Source organism: Capsicum annuum, chromosome 5 (assembly GCF_002878395.1).
Source record: "Capsicum annuum cultivar UCD-10X-F1 chromosome 5, UCD10Xv1.1, whole genome shotgun sequence".
Lineage (NCBI taxonomy): Eukaryota > Viridiplantae > Streptophyta > Magnoliopsida > Solanales > Solanaceae > Capsicum > Capsicum annuum.
Window position 1 is genome coordinate 197,831,566 of NC_061115.1, and position 18,933 is coordinate 197,850,498.

The 18,933-nt window shown below is 36.9% G+C and overlaps 1 protein-coding gene across 1 annotated transcript; it reads left to right on the plus strand.

Annotated features, from left to right (window-relative positions):
* Window positions 1-10,719: 10,719 nt before the first annotated feature.
* Window positions 10,720-11,373, plus strand: LOC124898598. Its single transcript, XM_047412233.1, has one exon. The coding sequence runs from the start codon at window positions 10,720-10,722 to the stop codon at window positions 11,371-11,373; it is 654 nt and encodes a 217-aa protein (XP_047268189.1).
* Window positions 11,374-18,933: the final 7,560 nt, after the last annotated feature.

Sequence of the window (18,933 nt, forward strand, 5' to 3'; positions counted from 1 at the left end):
TATGGAACAACTGATGGGCTCTAAGAGTCTGCAATACTATTCTAAGGTGGTCTGCATGGTCATTTTTACTGCGAGGGTAGACAAGAATGTCATCAATGAGACTATGATGAACATTTCTAAGTACTGCTTGAACACGTGGTTCATCAAGCCCATGAAAGCTGCTGGGACATTAGTAAGAACAAATGACATGACTAGAAACTCGAAGTGACCATACGGGGTTCTGAAAGCTATTTTTGGAATGTCATATTATCTGAATCTAAGCTGATGATAGCCTGATATGAGGTCTATCTTAGAAAATTAACTGGCACCCTGAAGTTCATTAAATAAGTCATCAATTATAGGAAGTGGATATTTATTATTGACTGTGACTTTGTTCAACTGATGGTAGTTTATACATATTCTAAGAGAACCGTCTTTATTTCACACGAATAGAAGTGGTGCACCCCAAGGGGATATGCTGGGCCTGATGAACCCTTTGTGTAAGAGGTCTTTCAAATATTCTTTCAACTCTTTAAGTTTAGCTGGAGCCTTTCTGTATGGAGTAATAGAGATAGAATGAGTATCAATAAGAAGGTCTATTTCAAAGTCAATTTCCCTTTCGGGAGAAACTCTAGGGAGATCTTTGGGAAATACATCTTGAAATTCACTTGTAATTGGAACTAAGTCTTGGAACTAGAGTCTTTGACTCAAACCAAATGATAGACACACCCCTTGGATATCATTTTTCTCGCTCTAGCATATGAAATAAGTTGACCCTTAATTGCTATGGTACTACCCCTCCATTCTAGGCCAGGTTCATTTGGGAACTTATAATAGACAAATCTATTTCTACAATCAACTAAAGTATAGCATGAATGGAGATAATCCATACCGAGAATGACGTCAAAATCCATCATCTCTAACTCTACTAAGTCTGCTAAAGTTACTTCCTGAGACACGATAACCAGAAAGTTCCTGTAGACCCACTGTGCTATGATAGACTTACCCACTGAGGTAGAGACTGGGAAAGGTTCTGTTAGGATTTTGATACAAACTCTAAAGTTAATGGCAATATAATGGGTTAGAAAAGATAGAGAATCTCCTGGATCTAACAAAGCATAAATATGTAAATGGTAAACTTGTAACGTACTAGTGACCATATCAGGGGAACTTTCTTGATCCTTTCGGGACTTGAGTGCATAGAGAATGTTTGGGCATTGCCCCTAGTGGCACTAGAAATGGTACCTTACTCAGACAGGTGACCGAACTGAGTTAAGGGATAATTATAGTGACTTTGTGAACCCACTTGAGGACACTCTCTGATTCTATGACCTGGTTTACCACACTCGAAACATACGTTGCTTCCAGCACTTCAGACACCCTGATGATTTTTGCCATATTTTTAGCGAGAGGATTTATTCAAGCATTGCTAACACTACCCTAAGATTTAGACCATGGCGCTCTATCCTTATTACTATCTTTGAATCTCACCACTGAAGACTGGCTGAGAATAAAGCTGGAACAAAAGATTTTGGGCAGAACTGAGGATGATTACCACTCTGTAACTTATGCTGATAAAGTTAAATCTACCTATTTAAGCCCTTTTATTTTCCCTCTCTTTCTCCTTAGTCTTCTATTCCTCTATCTATTGAGCATGGACCATCAACCTATCCAAGTTTATCTCCTTATTAGCATTTTGGTCCTACACTCCGTGACAACACTATCAGACACACCATACACAAACTTGCTCATCTTAGACCTATTTTCATCTACCACATGGGGAGCATACCTGTCCAACTGAGTAAACTTAAGAGAATACTCCTTCACTATCATGCTGCCCTATTTCAAAATAATGAACTCTAAAGCCTTAGCTTCCCTCAACTCCAATGGGAAGAACCTATCTAGAAAGGCAGTAGTGAACTCCTCCCATTCTATAGGCCCTGCATCTATGCCCCTATCTACTTTTTACTTCTTAAACCATGTATGATCCACGTCTTGCAACTAATAGGAAGCTAACTTAGCACTCTTACTAGCGGTTACCCCCATAATGTCTGTTACCTTCTGCACCATGTCAAGGAATTCCTGTGGGTCCTCTTTAGGTTTAGACCCTGAAAATGAAGGAAGGTTCATTTGGGTGAAGTGCCAAATTCTAGCAGCAATATTATTAGACACTAGGTTAGCCTAAACAATGGCTGGACATTCATTCTGAGATTCCACATTATGGGCTAAAGTGGTGAAAGATGCTCTAAATTCTGCATAAGAAATGTACTTATTCAAGGGATCTTCTTGAACGGATGGAGGTGCTGGATGGTTTCTAGTTTTTCTTTTGTTGGTCTTTTTTGGACGCATGTTCTGTAAACAGAAGGAAAATTAGATTAGAAAGAGAGTTTAACTTGAAATCATGCTCACTCGCATGATATGAATACTAAAAGAAGGGAATTTTTTTCCTAAAATGCCTCATAACCTCTTATCCATATGTGTGGCACACTACACACCATGCACAAGACTCTACTTGACGTGGCTTTCAGACTCCCTAGGACTTTTTAGAACCTTAGGCTCTGATACTAAGTTTGTAACACCCTGAGAATGCACCCTGTGTGTCACACAGTACTTACTACCCTGAAGGACCATAAGCTAACCTATGACTGGTACTTGCTATAAGCACTGAATACAATACTGAAATATATATGCGGAAGAAATCTAAAAATGCCATAAGGTTCTCAAAATACTAAAATAATAGTAACTGAGTATCACTGTTAATAACATCCAAAAATTGAATAACTGTCTATGCTAGTATGAAAGCCTCTAACTGTTTGAATATAGAGTTGATGGGATAAATCCCCAACTAACTCCAACTGAAATAACTACTGAACTGCTAAAATATTGAAAGAAGTAAAATCTATCCTCAAAATATGAGGACTCACCACTATAACTACTGCTGATAGCCTGAGCTGCTAAGTACAGATAGGAACCTAAGCATCTGAACCTATGATATGAGACATCATAGTATAAAGAAAAAGTATGTGTCAGTACGTGTAATATATTGGTATGCTAAGTGAGGTAAGGCTGATATACATGAGTTCATATGCATTAGCTGATAACTGACTGAATGAACATCATAAAGTAACTGGATGAGAGAACATGCAAAACTATATCTACTGAACATACTGAACATGCTATACTGCGCATATAGATATACATCATATATATGAGATTATACCGAAACTGAGTACTTAATTCTGATGGCTGAGTAACTAATAACTGATAGCCATGCTTCTATTGAACTGTCTAAGTTCTTTACTGAATACTGAGACTAAAACTGTAACTATTGGAGTATTCATCTAACTAACATACCCCGATATAGACTGATTTGGGGTCCAACCTGTGACCCCAGTTGGAAGGGTGTTAAAACCTTGACATGGGATACTAACAATGCTAGGTCAACCCTAATCTAGCAGGAAGACTCATGAAGTATATATATAATTGTGACAACCTTAGTATGGTAGGAGGACGACTTACCCTATGCTAGCTACGTAGTTTTGTAATGCAGGTACTGCTCCTAAGGATTAAACCCTCTATGGTAGGACTGCCCCCATCCCTGGATTCACTCGGTGCTGAATCGTACTCCCAACTGAATCAACATTGAACTAATTACTAGACTATACTAGGCTTGATTGAACTGACATTGATCGTGTTGACTGACTATACTGGACTGAGTTCACTGAGTTCTGTTAATTGACAGAGTACTACTGCTCTTAAACTTTATTGGGACTAGCCTATAACTACTGCAACTAAGTTAATAACTATATTTTGTGTTATAAATACCCCCAGGTCTCGATTGCATATTAGATAAAACATAACAAATCTTGAAAGCATAACAATAGTTAATTGTCCACAATTCAATTACTGAGATATTTTGTCAAACACTTGGGGAGCATAATTAATGCACATAATAATGAATAGCACATAAGCATCATGAATACAAGTTAAACTTGCAATTTCTAGGATTTTTGCATGGGAATTACATTAATCAACATACATGCTATCTTATGTTTTGTAAACTTATAATTAAATCTTGAATTGAAAACCTATACAAAAACACAAACATTAATACAACCCAATTTGCTCATATAAATCATGAATCTAAAAGCTTGTAGTTTTAAAAAGGGTTCTTGAACTCCAAGGGTGGAAGGAAACCCGTGGATGAACACCTAACATACTTAAGTAGTTGAATTCTTGAAGTTTCCTGGGAATCGACCTTGAATCTTGAAGGCTATGGTTTTCTATTTGAGAGAGAATGTTCTTGATTTGAGGGAATTGAATAAAATAATGATTAATTAGGCTATTAGGGCATTAATGTCATGTTCTAGACTGTTTAGGGTCTGTAAAGTCTCAAAAATAAGTCCTAAGAAAACACACGGTGCTCAAGACTACGAGTAGCCTTAAGCTAACCCTGTAAGCTATCAACTAAATCTAAAACTCATAATAGGGAAGTATGGAGATATATAATCAAGCTAAAATACAAAATTCTATATGAGCTAAGCTAAAAGTGTCTGAATATAATATTTGAAAATACTAACACAAGAATCTGATCAATCAATACTAAAAATCTGAAGCATTTCTAGCAGTCTGACAAGCCTCTACTACTAATGCTAGAGAGCCACTGGGACAAACTCCTAGCTGACCCGAACTACCTAAAATACTAAATCATCTATACTAATAATCTCAAAAACTGAATGGCTAAGTCCCCAAACTATGAGGACTCACCAACTGCTGGGATATAGATGAAGATGCTCGAAATCACTTACGCTGTTGAAACTGAGCACCTGAACCTACATTAACAGACAACGTATCATATCGACATATATGTTGGTCATTACTTATGGGTTGTAATGAGAATATGTGGGTGAATACATAAGTAAATCAATTTCTCAATATTATTATAAATTTGTAAAAGAATACATGCTAAATGTAGATGGCTCACATAAGCTGGAATATCTGAAAATTGAAAATCATAATCATGAATAGAAAAATATGTTTCATAGATATAGTGAGTCATAAAATTTAGTTTCTAAAAGATATACTTGTATTTCATAGTTAAATCATGCTATCTAAGTGTTCAAATATGAATATAACAAATCATGGGATACTTAAAAGCGTAATCTTCTTGAAATAACATCATTCAAACTAGGGCTAGTAGCGGATGCATCTATTTCATGTCAAATCATCATAAAACTCATGCCAAGTAATGAAAATATTGATAATTCAAGTCTAAATCTGGAAATTTCTACAACACGTATGAAAATACAATAGTAGACATGCAATTCAACATCTAAATAAGTTGAAATCTCATAATCATGCAAATAACAATAGGGGGTCTAAGCCCTAATTTGAAACTCATGTTACTTTTAATTAAAACTAGTTTTAGGCACAAGAATGAAGGAGTTATCCTTGTTGAAAACTCTACATTCCATAATTGGTACACTTGATGAGAACACTTGATTTTGGATTCCTATTTGTGCTCTTGAAGCAGGATTCTTGATTATCTTAAATTGGAAACCTTGTATTTTGAGTTTCCTTGGAGAAAGAATGGTGGAATTTGGATTTTTTGGGAATTAATTTTTGATGTTCTAGGGTTTCTTTGAGAGAAATTTAATGAAAAGTAAGCATATAATGGTCAGAATAGGATTAATTTAGTGTTATTCACGAATTGAGGCTTGGGAAAAGACCAAACTACCCCTTTAAAAATCAACTTTGGAAAACTGGAAGCCGATTTTGGGCCCTACCGCGATGCACCACTATCACGGTGGCTTACTGGAAAAGGGACTATTGCGAACTAGAACTTCACCGCGATGCGGAGCTATCGTAGTAACCCACTGGAAATTGACAAATACCATTTAGGCCTTCACTGGAACGTGGTATCATCGCGGTGAGCTTCTTGAAATTGACAAACAGGAACTGGGACCTCACCGTGACACGAGCCAAATGCGGTACTTCACTGGAAGCAAACATTTGTGATTCTATACTTTACTGCAGTGTGGTGCCTATCGAAATGCCATACTATTTTACTAAAAATACCCTAATTTCTTAACCGAATATAGAATTAAGGTGAAATTAGTATCGTTGGAAAGATGAGCCAATTATCTATACATTGGTGGGTCTAGAGTTTAAAACTTCTACATGTATAAAGAGATATGCATTTTTAAAGATAACCCTTGACATTCTAGGAGATAAACTGATCTAGGAAAAAGTACGGATTATTACATTATCTCCCCCTTGGGAATATTTGTCCTCGAGTGAGACTAGTTAAACTAAAGATACCGAGGGGATGAGGCTATATGCTGGCATGCACAACTGAAAAAAGCTCTATGAAAAAATCTAAAACATACTGATCGACTAAACTAATTTGCGAATGCATGAATTTACATAAAGATAACTATATGGAAAAATCTGAGATTGGAAAAAACTGAATTAAGGAAGACTGTTACCTTTGGCTGAATCTGAGTTTGTGGAGAAGAGATGAGGATACTTGGTATACATGTATAATTTTTCTTACTAAGTAGCACCCTCAACAGACTAATTTTGCCACTGTACTTTGACCACGGGAACATCTTTGTTCCTTAGTTTACGAATCTGATGATCAAAAATTGCTACTAAAAATTCTTCGTAAGAAAGGTTATTCTGAATATCTGTTCTTTATAGAGGAACTATAACAGCTGAATCATTCATGCATTTCTTAAATAAGGACACACGAAACACTGGATGAACTGTTGACAAGTTTGCAGGTAGCTCAAGCTCATATGCTGTCTTCCTAACATGACTCAAAATCCGATAGGGACCTACATATTAGGGACTAAGCTTCCCTTTGTTGTCAAATCTCTTCACCCCTTTCATAGGTGAAACCTTCAAATACACAAGATCATCTACTTCAAACTCAAGATCTCCTATTCTTACGCCTGTATAAGATTTCTGATGACTCTGAGCTACTTTTATTCTCTATCAAATCAACTAAACTTTCTCCATAGATTCAAACACCATATCTGACCCAATCAAAGCGGCCTCACCCACTTCGAACCAACCGACTGGTGAACTATACCTCTATCTATAAAGAGCTTCAAATGGGGCCATTTGAATACTAGAATAGTAATTGTTATTGTAGTAAAACTCGAATAATGGTAAATGGTCACCCAAACTTCCTTTGAAGGCAAGAACACATGCCCTTAATATATCCTCTAAGGTTTGAATGGTCCTCTCTGCCTGACCATTTGTCTGTGGATGAAAAGCTAAATTGAGATGAACTTGGGTACCAAGACCTTTCCAAAAGGCTTTCCAAAAGTGAGAGTAAACTGAGTACCCCTATTGATGTGTGCGCAATTGCGAACACATTTAAGGCCTTTAACCTAAAATAATTGCAAAGTCTTTAGAAACTTTTGTTATTTTTTGATTGTTTTTATTGTTTTAATGCAGATAGTAGTGATAGGGGAGAAACCCAAAGAAAAGAAAACTAAATCAACTGAAATCTGGTGTAAATAAGCTAAAGTGTAGCTGACACCATTTCTAAAGTGCCGTCAGACATATGATGGGCTTTCAAAGTAGCCTTCAAGCTTAGACAGAACTTAAGGAGTTGAGATAAAATGTGACGACGTTTCGCCAGAGCTGTCAAACATGGGACATGCTGTCAAAGTGGCCGTCAACTTGAGGTAGATTATGCTGATTTCCAGTAAGGATGTGACGATATTTTTCAAGGGTCGTCACATATTTGAAACGCCATCAGATTTGCCTTCAGAAAAATCAGAAGATAGTAATTCACTGGAAACTTTGACGACATCCTGCACACGCCGTCAAGAATGCTGTCACCTATTCCGAAGAAAATCATAAATTTTAATTTTATTTCCTTATTTAGGGTTGAATATTTAAAGACCTGTAGAGAAACTATTAGAGGATTAACTCGGAGGGTGGCATATAAAAATTGCTTCATCTTTTTCATCAGATATTTTACTTGTTTTCTTGTAAAACACTTATCAACTATTATGGGTTTCTATCTTATGATTGAATTAAAGAAATACTTATTGGATTTCATCCATCATAAAGTTTATCCATATTATCATGAATTCAATTTGGTATTTTATTTATCAAATCATGAGCGGCCAATTCTATTAGCCATAGTTATGGGATCTATGGATTATGGTTTGATATGATGCTAGGTATTTAAAGGATTCAAAGAGTAGTAGGACATCTTGAAATTCTATTGCTTTAACTTGAATCTATTGGTTGCAAACAATAGGTTATGCCTTAGGCATATTTTATTTTAATAGAGAAATAAACTAGAGGACGTGAATTATCAGCAGGGACTCGAAAGCTACCAACCTTCTGTTTAATGAGTGATGCTGTAAATGGATTAATCTACCTGAGACAAAATCCTATTGGAAATAGATAGGTTATCTAAGTTTAAGAGAATTAGATAATAAATTATCTAGTGAGGTCAAGAGATAAGTCAGATAGTATCATCATCAGGAATATTCTGCTGTTTCTACTTACTTCAAGAGTCTAAAGCATTACCTAGTATCTGTCAATTCCCAAAAACTATGGTGAACATAACTCTAGTCTCCTATTTCTCTTGGTTACAAACACTAAAATATTAAAAGTGACAATTGACTCTCTGTGAAACTTAAACTCCTATTTTCAGAAATAGTAAACTACCATTTAGGCATTTCGTAAACAAATCGAAGTTCACACTATTCCCTGTGGGATTTGACCCCAAACTAGTTGGGTTTTATATTGACAATGATCTCTTACACCCATTTAAGAGTGTAGTTTGAACATTATCAAAAATGGCCCTATTTCTGAGGAATACAGTTGTGGACTGAAGGTTTATGTGTGAAAATTTGCTGATAGTTAAGTTTTCTAGATTTACGTTCGATTGTTGTTTTTATTTATTTGTAGGATCTTTATAGGTTAATCCAAGCACTACTAAACCCGGAATCCCATTGCATAAGCAGAATGGAAGAACAACCGCTGCGGTATGAGGTTGATGATGATGATGATTTGGATGGAGCAGGTGCAACGGGTGCAATCATTCCCCCTCTGTTGGCACCTAGAGCAAAGTTCAATATTACAAGTACTATGATCCAACTCCTGAATCTGAAGGGGTTATTTGGAGGCCTTCGTGGGGATGTCCCCAACTCGTATCTGTTAAATTTTGTTTCTATTTCCAAATTCTTTAATAACCCAGGGGTAAGCTAAAGCACTATCCGGTTGAGGCTGTTCCCACTGTCTCTATCTGGAGAAGCAACATTATGGCTAAATGACTTGAATCCTGACTCTATAACCAATTGGAGGTAGTTGAGAGGAGCTTTCCTAGAAAGTTTCTTTCCGCTGTCTAAGAAGGTACAGTTGAGGGATGAGATTAATAATTTTAGACAGGTCTTGAATGAGGCTTTACATGAAATTTGGGAGAGGTTCAAGAAGAAGCTGACACAGTTTCTGAACCACAACATGATGGATATATATTTAATGGATACTTTGTACAGATCTTTTAACTTTGTGACAAAGCCAGTGGTAGATAACGCTGCTGGTGGGTCATTTGTTACTCTGTCATTTTAAGATACTGTTGATATGCTGAATAGGATAACAAAACTAAGTAGGGCTTGGTATACCAGTGATTTTGTGGTGGTAAGTCCAACTATTCCTCTTGGAATGAATGATGAACAGTGTAGAAGAGATGAGGAGAAGGATCAAGATATGGCCCATCTAAAGACTCAAATAGACCTGCTCACCAAGCACTTATTATCAGGAAGGACAAAAAAGATAAAGGCTGTAATAATTCAGGACCGGGTTGATATGGAGCCTGAAGAAGAAGCCAACTTTTTTACTAATTAGGGGGGTTTTCAAGGCAATAGCCACAGGAATCAAGGTTGTAATGGGTATGACAATCCTAATCACAGAGACAGGGAGCAAAAAAACTGGAGAAGCAGCAATGACAGAAATGTGTTGTATATTCGTACTGGAAATCAAAAAGCTGCTAAATCGTGAAAGTGGTCTATGGATGATACAATGAAAAAACTATTGAAAGGAGTAGAGGCTACCAATGCAGGATTAACTAGTATGAGGAGTGAATTTTCCACTATGAGTCAGTTGGTTAGTTAACATTTAACTTCTATCCAACAGTTAGAGCAACATATAAGGTAACTTTCATCAACACTGCGCCAAGGAAGAAGTGGTACTTTACTTAATCAAACGGTTCAGGATCAGAAGATAGATGGTTCATATCTGGCGATTACCACTAGGAGTGGTAAGATTTTATTTGGCCCTTCTGTGGGCAAATCTTTGAATAATAAAGAAGTTACAGAGGAACCAACAGAACAATACCTAGAGGAGTCTGAGAAGTCGAATAGCTCTGTTGATATATCAAACAAGGATAAGGAAGAGGAAGTGGTGTTGAAACCTATACCAAGGCCACCACCTCCCTTTCCTCAACGATTTAGAAAGAAGGCAGACGATGCAAAATTCAGCAAATTCCTGGCAATGCTCAAGCAATTGACATAAAATATGCCTTTGATCGAAGCACTCGAGCAGATGTCAGGATATGCAAAGTTCATGAAAGACCTTGTTACCAAGAAATGAGCAGTGAGTGTTGAACTGGAAGTAGACCTCTAACTTTGTAGCACTATTTCCATAAGGACCTTGATGCAGAAGAAGTCAGATCTAGGTGCAGTCACCATTCCCTGCAAAATTTGAACCATGGAATTCACTAAAGCACTGTGTGATTTGGGAGCAAGTGTTAACTTGATTCCATTGAATATTTATAATAAATTGGGTCTGGGGAATCCCACACCTACCAACATGAGACTCGTGATGGCAGACAGGTCAGTAAAGCGACCTGTTGGAATTCTGTATGATGTGTTGGTAAAGGTCTCAAATTTCATATTCCCCGCAGACTTCGTCATTCTGGACTACAAGGTGGACTTCGAAGTGACCATAATATTGGGTCGACTTTTCCTCACAATTGGAAGTGTGTTGATCGATTTGATAGCGAATGAGCTTTTTTTCACGGTGAATGATGAAGTTGTGCGGTATAATGTGGGAAAATCAATGAAACAGCATGAGGAAATGAGTTTGTTCTCAGTAGTTGATTTGTATTTTGAGGACGAACAGGATGTGCTTAGAACTACACAACTTGTTATTGAGCCTTTAGCTGTGGTTGTGATGAACTATGATAGTGAAGGCATTGAAGAGTATGAAGAGATAGTTTTTGCCCTAACTGGCCTAGGCTCATATTCTTATACTTCTAAAAAGTTGGAACTTGACCTGGCTAATCGACCAACATCACCAACCAAGCCGTCTATTGAAGAACCTCTCGTGTTGGAATTGAAGAAGCTACCTGGTCACTTATGATACGCGTTTCTAGGGAAAAAGGACCACACTACCGGTTATTATTGCAGCTGATTTAGAAGAACAATAGGAAAATACACTTATTTTAGTATTTCAAGGCACAAGAGAGCAATTGGATTGATGGTGAATGCTATCCAAAAAGACTGGTCCCAAAAACTAGATGATGCCTTTTGGGCATACCGAACTACTTTCAAGAAACCTATTGGAATGTCACCATTTCAGCTGGTCTATGGAAAAATGTGCCATTTACCAATAGATATGGAACACAAAGCTTTATGGGCACTCAATAGGTTGAATTTGAATTGGAAGGAAGCAGCAGAGATAAGACTAGGGCAACTGAATGAGATGGATGAATTCCATCTCAGGGCATATGAATGAGCAGATTTGTATAAAGAAAAGATGAAAAAGTACCATGACTGGAAAATAGAGAAATGAGAGTTCAAAAAAGGGCACTTGGTGCTTCTATTTAATTTCAGACTCAAATTTTTCCCAGGGAAGCTGAAATCTAAGTGGTCAGGTCCTTTTAAGGTAAATCAAGTCCACTCATCTGGAGTAGTGGAGCTCGAAAATGAAGATGGCAGTACATTCAAGGTAAATGGGCAATGGGTCAAGCTTTACATTGGCCCGGAAGAATCAGTGAAAAGCATTACCATTATCTGTCTTGATGAAGTCTGAGGTAATCGAGACACTTGAGTCGTGCCGCGATATCAAATCAAGCACTGCATGGGAGAAAACCCATGATCCCTGAGAACAACCCAGTCCATGTATACCCTAAATCTTAAGCTAGTTTTTGCTTTAGTTCTAAGTTGAGGGTGGCTAGTACTATGCTGTTGTAACAGAGTTTTTGGTAAAAAAAAAGGGCAGTGACATGTCTTGCTCAACGTTTAACCATTCTTCCAATGTATTGCTTGATAAAATGTGTGGATTACATTTACTTGTGACCATTGTGAATCTTGTTATGGCATTAATTATAGCTGCTTGATCATCATTACTAAACAATTGCATGAACTAGATAAGTGGTGATATGTTAGATACTTGTGTGCCAGCTGTGTGCGAGCTATTACTTGTTTCACTTTGTATTCTAAAGCCAGAACTTGCCTGGTTAGTCTTTCCATGGTCTTAGGATAGGATTCAGGACCGGATCATAGGCCGTCATTGATTAACTCACTTTTAGCCTAAATATCCCTCCCTGTATATATAATACCCTTTTGATCCCTATTTAGAGCCTAGCTTGACCATTTCTTTTGTATGACACCTTTCACCTTTATATTTATACCATATTAAATATATTTAACCCTAGGCTTCATTGGACACTGAACACCTTGATCTAGGCAAACAACCTAAGTTGAGGGTGGCTATCATAAGGGTACATGGTGTAACATGAGGAGTATAAAGAAGGGTGGAATAAAAGAGAATGAACTAAAGCTGGGTGCTAATAATGCAAAAAAAAAAAGAAGAGAAGAGAGAGTTGTTGCAATACCCAACTTGAATATGGATAATCAAAAAAAGAAGAAAAACGAAAGAGGATAATTAGTGAGTCCAAGATAGAAGTGTAGTGTCAAGGAGGCAGGGTTACTTTAAATAACCTTGAATTTCATACCAGCCCCAAACCACATTACAAGCCTAAAAGAAGTCCTATAGTGATCCTGACCGGCCTATCTGAGGTCTGGTAATGAAAATAAGGGCAAGCCTATGGTACTTAGCATACATTGATTGGAACTTTCTTGTGAGAGTGAGAGTCTGGTGATAACCCCCAATTTGTATGGTTGGATTTCTTGTATGAGGAGAGGGGGATTTCTTTGTTGTGAGGGCACACAGGTATCGTCACTAGCTACTCACTTGTTTAGATAATGTGGTATTGATATCTGAATAGTTATTGTGGCCAAGGTTGATGCTGCCGCTTGATTCCTTTGTATTACAGTACTGTTTTCAATGATATGCACATTGGTTTGGCATTGAAAGGATAACTTTGTGTTGAGATATGCGTGCTAAATGTGCTATGTGTTTTCTTAATTAGATTTAGTTGCTTGAGGACAAACAATTGCTTTAAGTTGAGGGTGTTGATGTGTGCACAATTGAGAACACATTTAAGGCTTTTAAGCTAGAATAATTGCGAAGTCTTAAGCAATTTTTGTTGTTTTCTGATTGTTTTTATTGTTTTAATGCAGATACTAGTGATAGGGGAGGAACCCAAAGAAAAGAAAAATAAATCAACTAAAATCTAGTGCAAATGAGCTAAACTGTAGCTGACGCCATTTTTGAAGCACCGTCAGTCGTATGACGGGCTGTCAAAGTAGCTGTCAAGCTTAAACAGAACTTGAGGAGTTGAGATGAAATGTGACGACATTTTGCCAGCACCATCAAACATGGGACAGGCTGTCAAACTGAGGCAGATTATGATAATTTCCAGTAAGGATGTGACGACGTTTTTCATGGGCCATCACATATTTGACACACCGTCAGAAAAATAGAAGATAGTAATTAATTGGAAAATTTGACGACATCCTGTACACGCCGTCAAGAATGCTATCACGTATTTCGAAGAAAATCATAAATTTTAATTTTATTTCCCTATTTAGGGTTGAATAGTTAAATACCTATAGAGATGCTATCAGAGAATTAACTTGGAGGGTGGCACGTAAAAATTGCTTCATCTTTTTCATCAGATATTTTTCTTGTTTCTTTGCAAAACACTTATCAACTATTGTGCATTTCCATCTTGTGATTGAATTGAAGAAATGCTTATTGGGTTTTATCCATCAGTAAGTTTATCCATATTACCATGAATTCAACTTGATATTTCATTCATCAAATTATGAGCGGCTAATTCTATTAGCCAGAGTTATGGGATCCATGGATTAGGGTTTGATATGATGCTAGGTATTTAAAGGATTCAAAGAGTAGTAGGACATCTTGAAATTCTGTTGCTTTAACTTGAATCTATTGGTTGCAAACAATAGGTTATGCCTTAGGCTTATTTTCTTTTAACAGAGAATAAACTAGAGGACATGAATTATCAACAGGGGCTCAGAAGCTACCAACCTTCTGTTTAATGATTGATGCCGTAACTAGATTAATCTACATGAGATAAAATCCTATTGGAAATAGATAAGTTATCTTTGTTCGAGATAATTAGATAATAAATTGTCTGGTGAGGTTGAGAGATAAGTCAGATAGTATCGTCATCAGGAATATTCTGCTGTTTCTACTTACTTCAAGAGTCTTAAGCATTACCTAGTATCTGTCAATTCCCAAAACCCATGGTGAACATAACTCTGGTGTCCCATTTTTCTTGGTTACAAACATTAAAATATTGAAACTGACAATTGACTCTCTGTGAAACATAAAACCCCATTTTCGGAAACAATAAACTACCAGTAAGACATTTCGTAAACAAATCAAAGTTTACACCCTATTCCCTGTGGGATTCGACCCCATCCAAGTTGGATTTTATATTGACAACAATCGCTTACAGCCATTCAAGAGTGTAGTTTAAGCGTTATCACCTATCTAAGATGATTGACAAGGGAACTTCATGCAATCTAACTAGCTCTTTGATGTATAGCTTAGCATAATCTTCAGCTATGTAGGATGTGTGAACTGGCAAGAAATGAGCTGATTTGGTTAATCTATCTACAATCACCCAAATCGAATCTTGCTGACGAAGCGAATGGGTAATCCAGTCACAAAGTCCATTTTTACCTCTTTCCACTTCCAAGTAGGAATACCAAATTACTGAAATATGCCACAAAGTATTTGGTGTTCTACCTTAACCTCTTGAAAAGTCGCACACTTAGCTATAGATTCTATAATATCTTTCTTCATATCACTCTACCAATCGACTTCCTACAAATCACGGTACATCTTGTGGCTTTAAAATGAATGGAATAACTCACACCATGCGCTTATACCATGATCTTCTGCCTCGAATTATCAATATATGGCACACATAATCTAGTATGGTATCTCAACAAACCACTCCCACTTGGGATAAAATCTCTACCTTTTGTTTCATAACTGAACCCTTCAGCTTGACCAAACTAGGATCCGTATCCTACTTCTCTTTCAATTCAGACACTAGAGAAGATTCTGAACTACTCTGAACCCAAACATTCCCTTCAGCTGAATCAACCAACCTCACACCCAATCTATCTAACCTATGAACTTCCTAAAGTAATTCTCTCTTATCATTTTCCGTATGAGCAACACTGCCTATGGACAATCTACTAAGGGCGTCTGCCACTATATTGGCATTGTCCGGATGCTACAACACACTCATATCATAATCCTTTAACAATTCTAACCAACTTCTCTGATGAAGATTCAACTCTCTCTGAGTAAATACATACTGCAAAATTTTGTGGTCCGTAAACATATCAACATGCACCCATAAAGATAGTGCCTTCAGAATTTCAATGCAAACACAACAACAGCTAGCTCAAGGTCATGGGTGGGGTAATTCTTTTCGTGAGGCTTAAGCTGTCTAGAGGCATAGGCTATAACCTTACTTCTCTGGATCAAGACACAACCCATACTGATTCTAGAAGCATTACAATATACAATGAACCCATCTATACCATCAGGTAATGCTAAAACTAGGGCTGAAGTGAGTCGAGTCTTCAACTCCTGAAAACTCTTCTCACAGGAATCTGACCACTAGAACTTAACTTTCTTTTAGGTCAATCTAGACATAAGGGATGCAATAGAATAAAAACCCCAACAAATCATCTATAATAACCAGCTAAACCCAAGAAACTTCTAATGTCTGATAGAGAAATAAATCTAGGCCAGTTTCTTACTGTCTCTATCTTTTGGGAAGCAACTCTAAAACTATTATTGGAAATAATATGACCAAGGAAAGCTACCAATCTTAGCCAAAATTCTCATTTACTAAATTTGGTGAACAACTGGTGATACCTAAGAGTTTGCAACACAATTCTAAGGTGGTCTTCATGATCATCCTTACTACGAGAATAGACAAGAATATCATCTATAAAGACTATTACAAACATGTCCAAATACTGTTTGATCACTTAGTTTATCAAGTCCATGAAGGCTACTGGGGCATTTGTTAGCCCGAAGAGCATGACTAGAAACTCAAAATGACCTTAACAAGTTATGAAAGTTGTCTTTGGAATATCACATTCCCTTACTCTAAGATGATGATAGCTGGATCTAAGGTCTATCTTGGAGAAATAACTTTCACCTTGGAGTTGGTCGAAGAAGTCATCAATCCTAGGAAGAGGATATTTGTTTTTGACTGTGACTTTATTCAGCTGACGATAGTTAATGTATATTTGCAAAGAAACATCTTTCTTTCACACGAATAGGATGGAAGCACCATATAGAGAGACACTGTGCTGTATAAAACCTCTATCTAAGAGGTCTTTAAGATGTTCTTTAACTTCTTAAGCTCAACTAGAGCCATTTAATATGGAGGAATAGAGATAGGTTGAGTAGCTGGAAGAAGGTCAATATCGAATTCTATTTCCCTATCGGGAGTACCCCTGGAAAATCTTGATTAAAGACATTAGGAAACTCATTGACTACATGGACTGACTGAACTATTAGAGTCTCAGACTTAGCATCTTTGACTCAAACTAGATGATGATACACCCTTTTGAGATCAACTTTCTGGCTTTAAGACAGAATATGAAATAACTCTTGGGAGACACTGAATTACCTTACTCAAAGACTGGCTCATCTAGAAACTGAAACTTCACCACTCAAGTGCGACAATCTATAGATATATTACAAGAATAGAGCCAATCCATGCCAAGAATAAGGTCAAAGTCAACTATCTCTAACTCCTTTAAATCTGCTAACATGATTTTATGAAGGATAGTGATAGGACTCTTTCTATATATTTGGTTGGCAACAACTGGCTCACCCACTAGGATAAAAACCAAGAAGGTCTTGAAAATTCTACATATATCAAGTGATATTCATTTTTGAAGCTGAACCTTGACATTCTAAGAGAAAAACTAAGCCAGGAAAAAGTATAAGGTATTACAAGGTCATGGAAAAAGACCCAAATGCCCCTGGAAAGAACTAAATTTTTGTCACTGAAAATCTCAATTTTGTCCATCACCACGACATAGTGCCATTGCTGTGAGCCACTGGAATTTGGCAGAAAGTGTATTTCTACCGATAAGTGCAAAAATATGCTTTGGCACGATGCAGTGGTATTGCGTTGCATTACTGAAAATTAACGACTGTGAATCGGCACTCCTCCATGATGCGTTGCTTATCGCGGTGCTTCACTGGAAAATACCAATTAGGAACTGGAACTTCACCGCGATGCAGTACTATTACAATGATTCATTGGAAACTAACGAGTTCCATTTGGCCTGCTACCGCGACACTGTACAATCGCATTGGGCTACTGCCTGAAACTAAATTTGCCATAACTTCTTACTCCATTATCGGATTAAGGAAAAATTTATTTCATTGGAAAGATGATTGAATTTTCCATACCTTGATGGGTCTTACACTGGAAAATTCTAAGTATACCGAAGGTTATATATTATAACCCTTGTTTAATAAGGATTGAATTGAGTTAGGAAAGTATGGGGTATTATAGATATTGATTTTCAGTTAGTAGAGATTTCACAGATAAGTGTCATGTGTTTTTGAAGTTTTATGAATTAAATCTTATAATTGTTCAGTTGAAGTAAGAAACTGACCATGTTTCAATTTTATTATCTTTTTTGTATTTCTGTATAGTATATGAATGATGTGCATGATTGTCAGATAGAAAAAGGCATTGGTACCTTCATGGTTCAGGATGCCTGTCGTAGCTATGGCCTCGGTTTAGGTCGTTTCAATAACGAATGAGAAAAGACCTAAGATGTTCTATTTATATTTTATATATGAAAAGACAAAATAAAAATAATGCCATCAAAAGGAGAGGCTATCGTGGAGTGCATTTGGACCCAATGAAGTGACCAAAATGCCCTTAATGACAGTGACCAATCCGTGACCCATTAAATGTTTTGCAAAAACCATGGGTACTCAAGTCTTCAATGCTCTAAGCAATCCTCCACACACGGAATTTCTCTATTGAACCCCCAAAACAGGCCCTCTATGCATGCTCTTATGTCCTCGAGGTGACCAAAACTTGAGTCTTTAAGTGTTTGTCTCCAAGGATGTCATCAAAATCTATGATGGCTGTTTGTCTCATATCATATTATCTCAAATCATGAGTTCTTGTTTGTGTCATGAGTATACCGGAGCAACTCTAAGTCTTATAGGTATAAATTTATTCAATAATACTACCTCTCAAAGTAAAATAGACAAAAAACAGAAAGATCGATGAACTTGGGTGGACTCATAAGGTAGAAGCACACCATAAATTTGATACTGCTACCTCAAAAAAAGTCTATATGTGGGTGCCTACTCTAACTAAGATTTGCACCAAAAGGATGCGGAAACATAGGGGGAGTATAATTCATTTGTACTCAATAGACATTATAGGTTGACTAAGCTTAAAAGGAAAACTAAATCGAATAAAGAATACTACATCTAAACCTGCACACAAAAAGTCCTATCAATTTAATAACA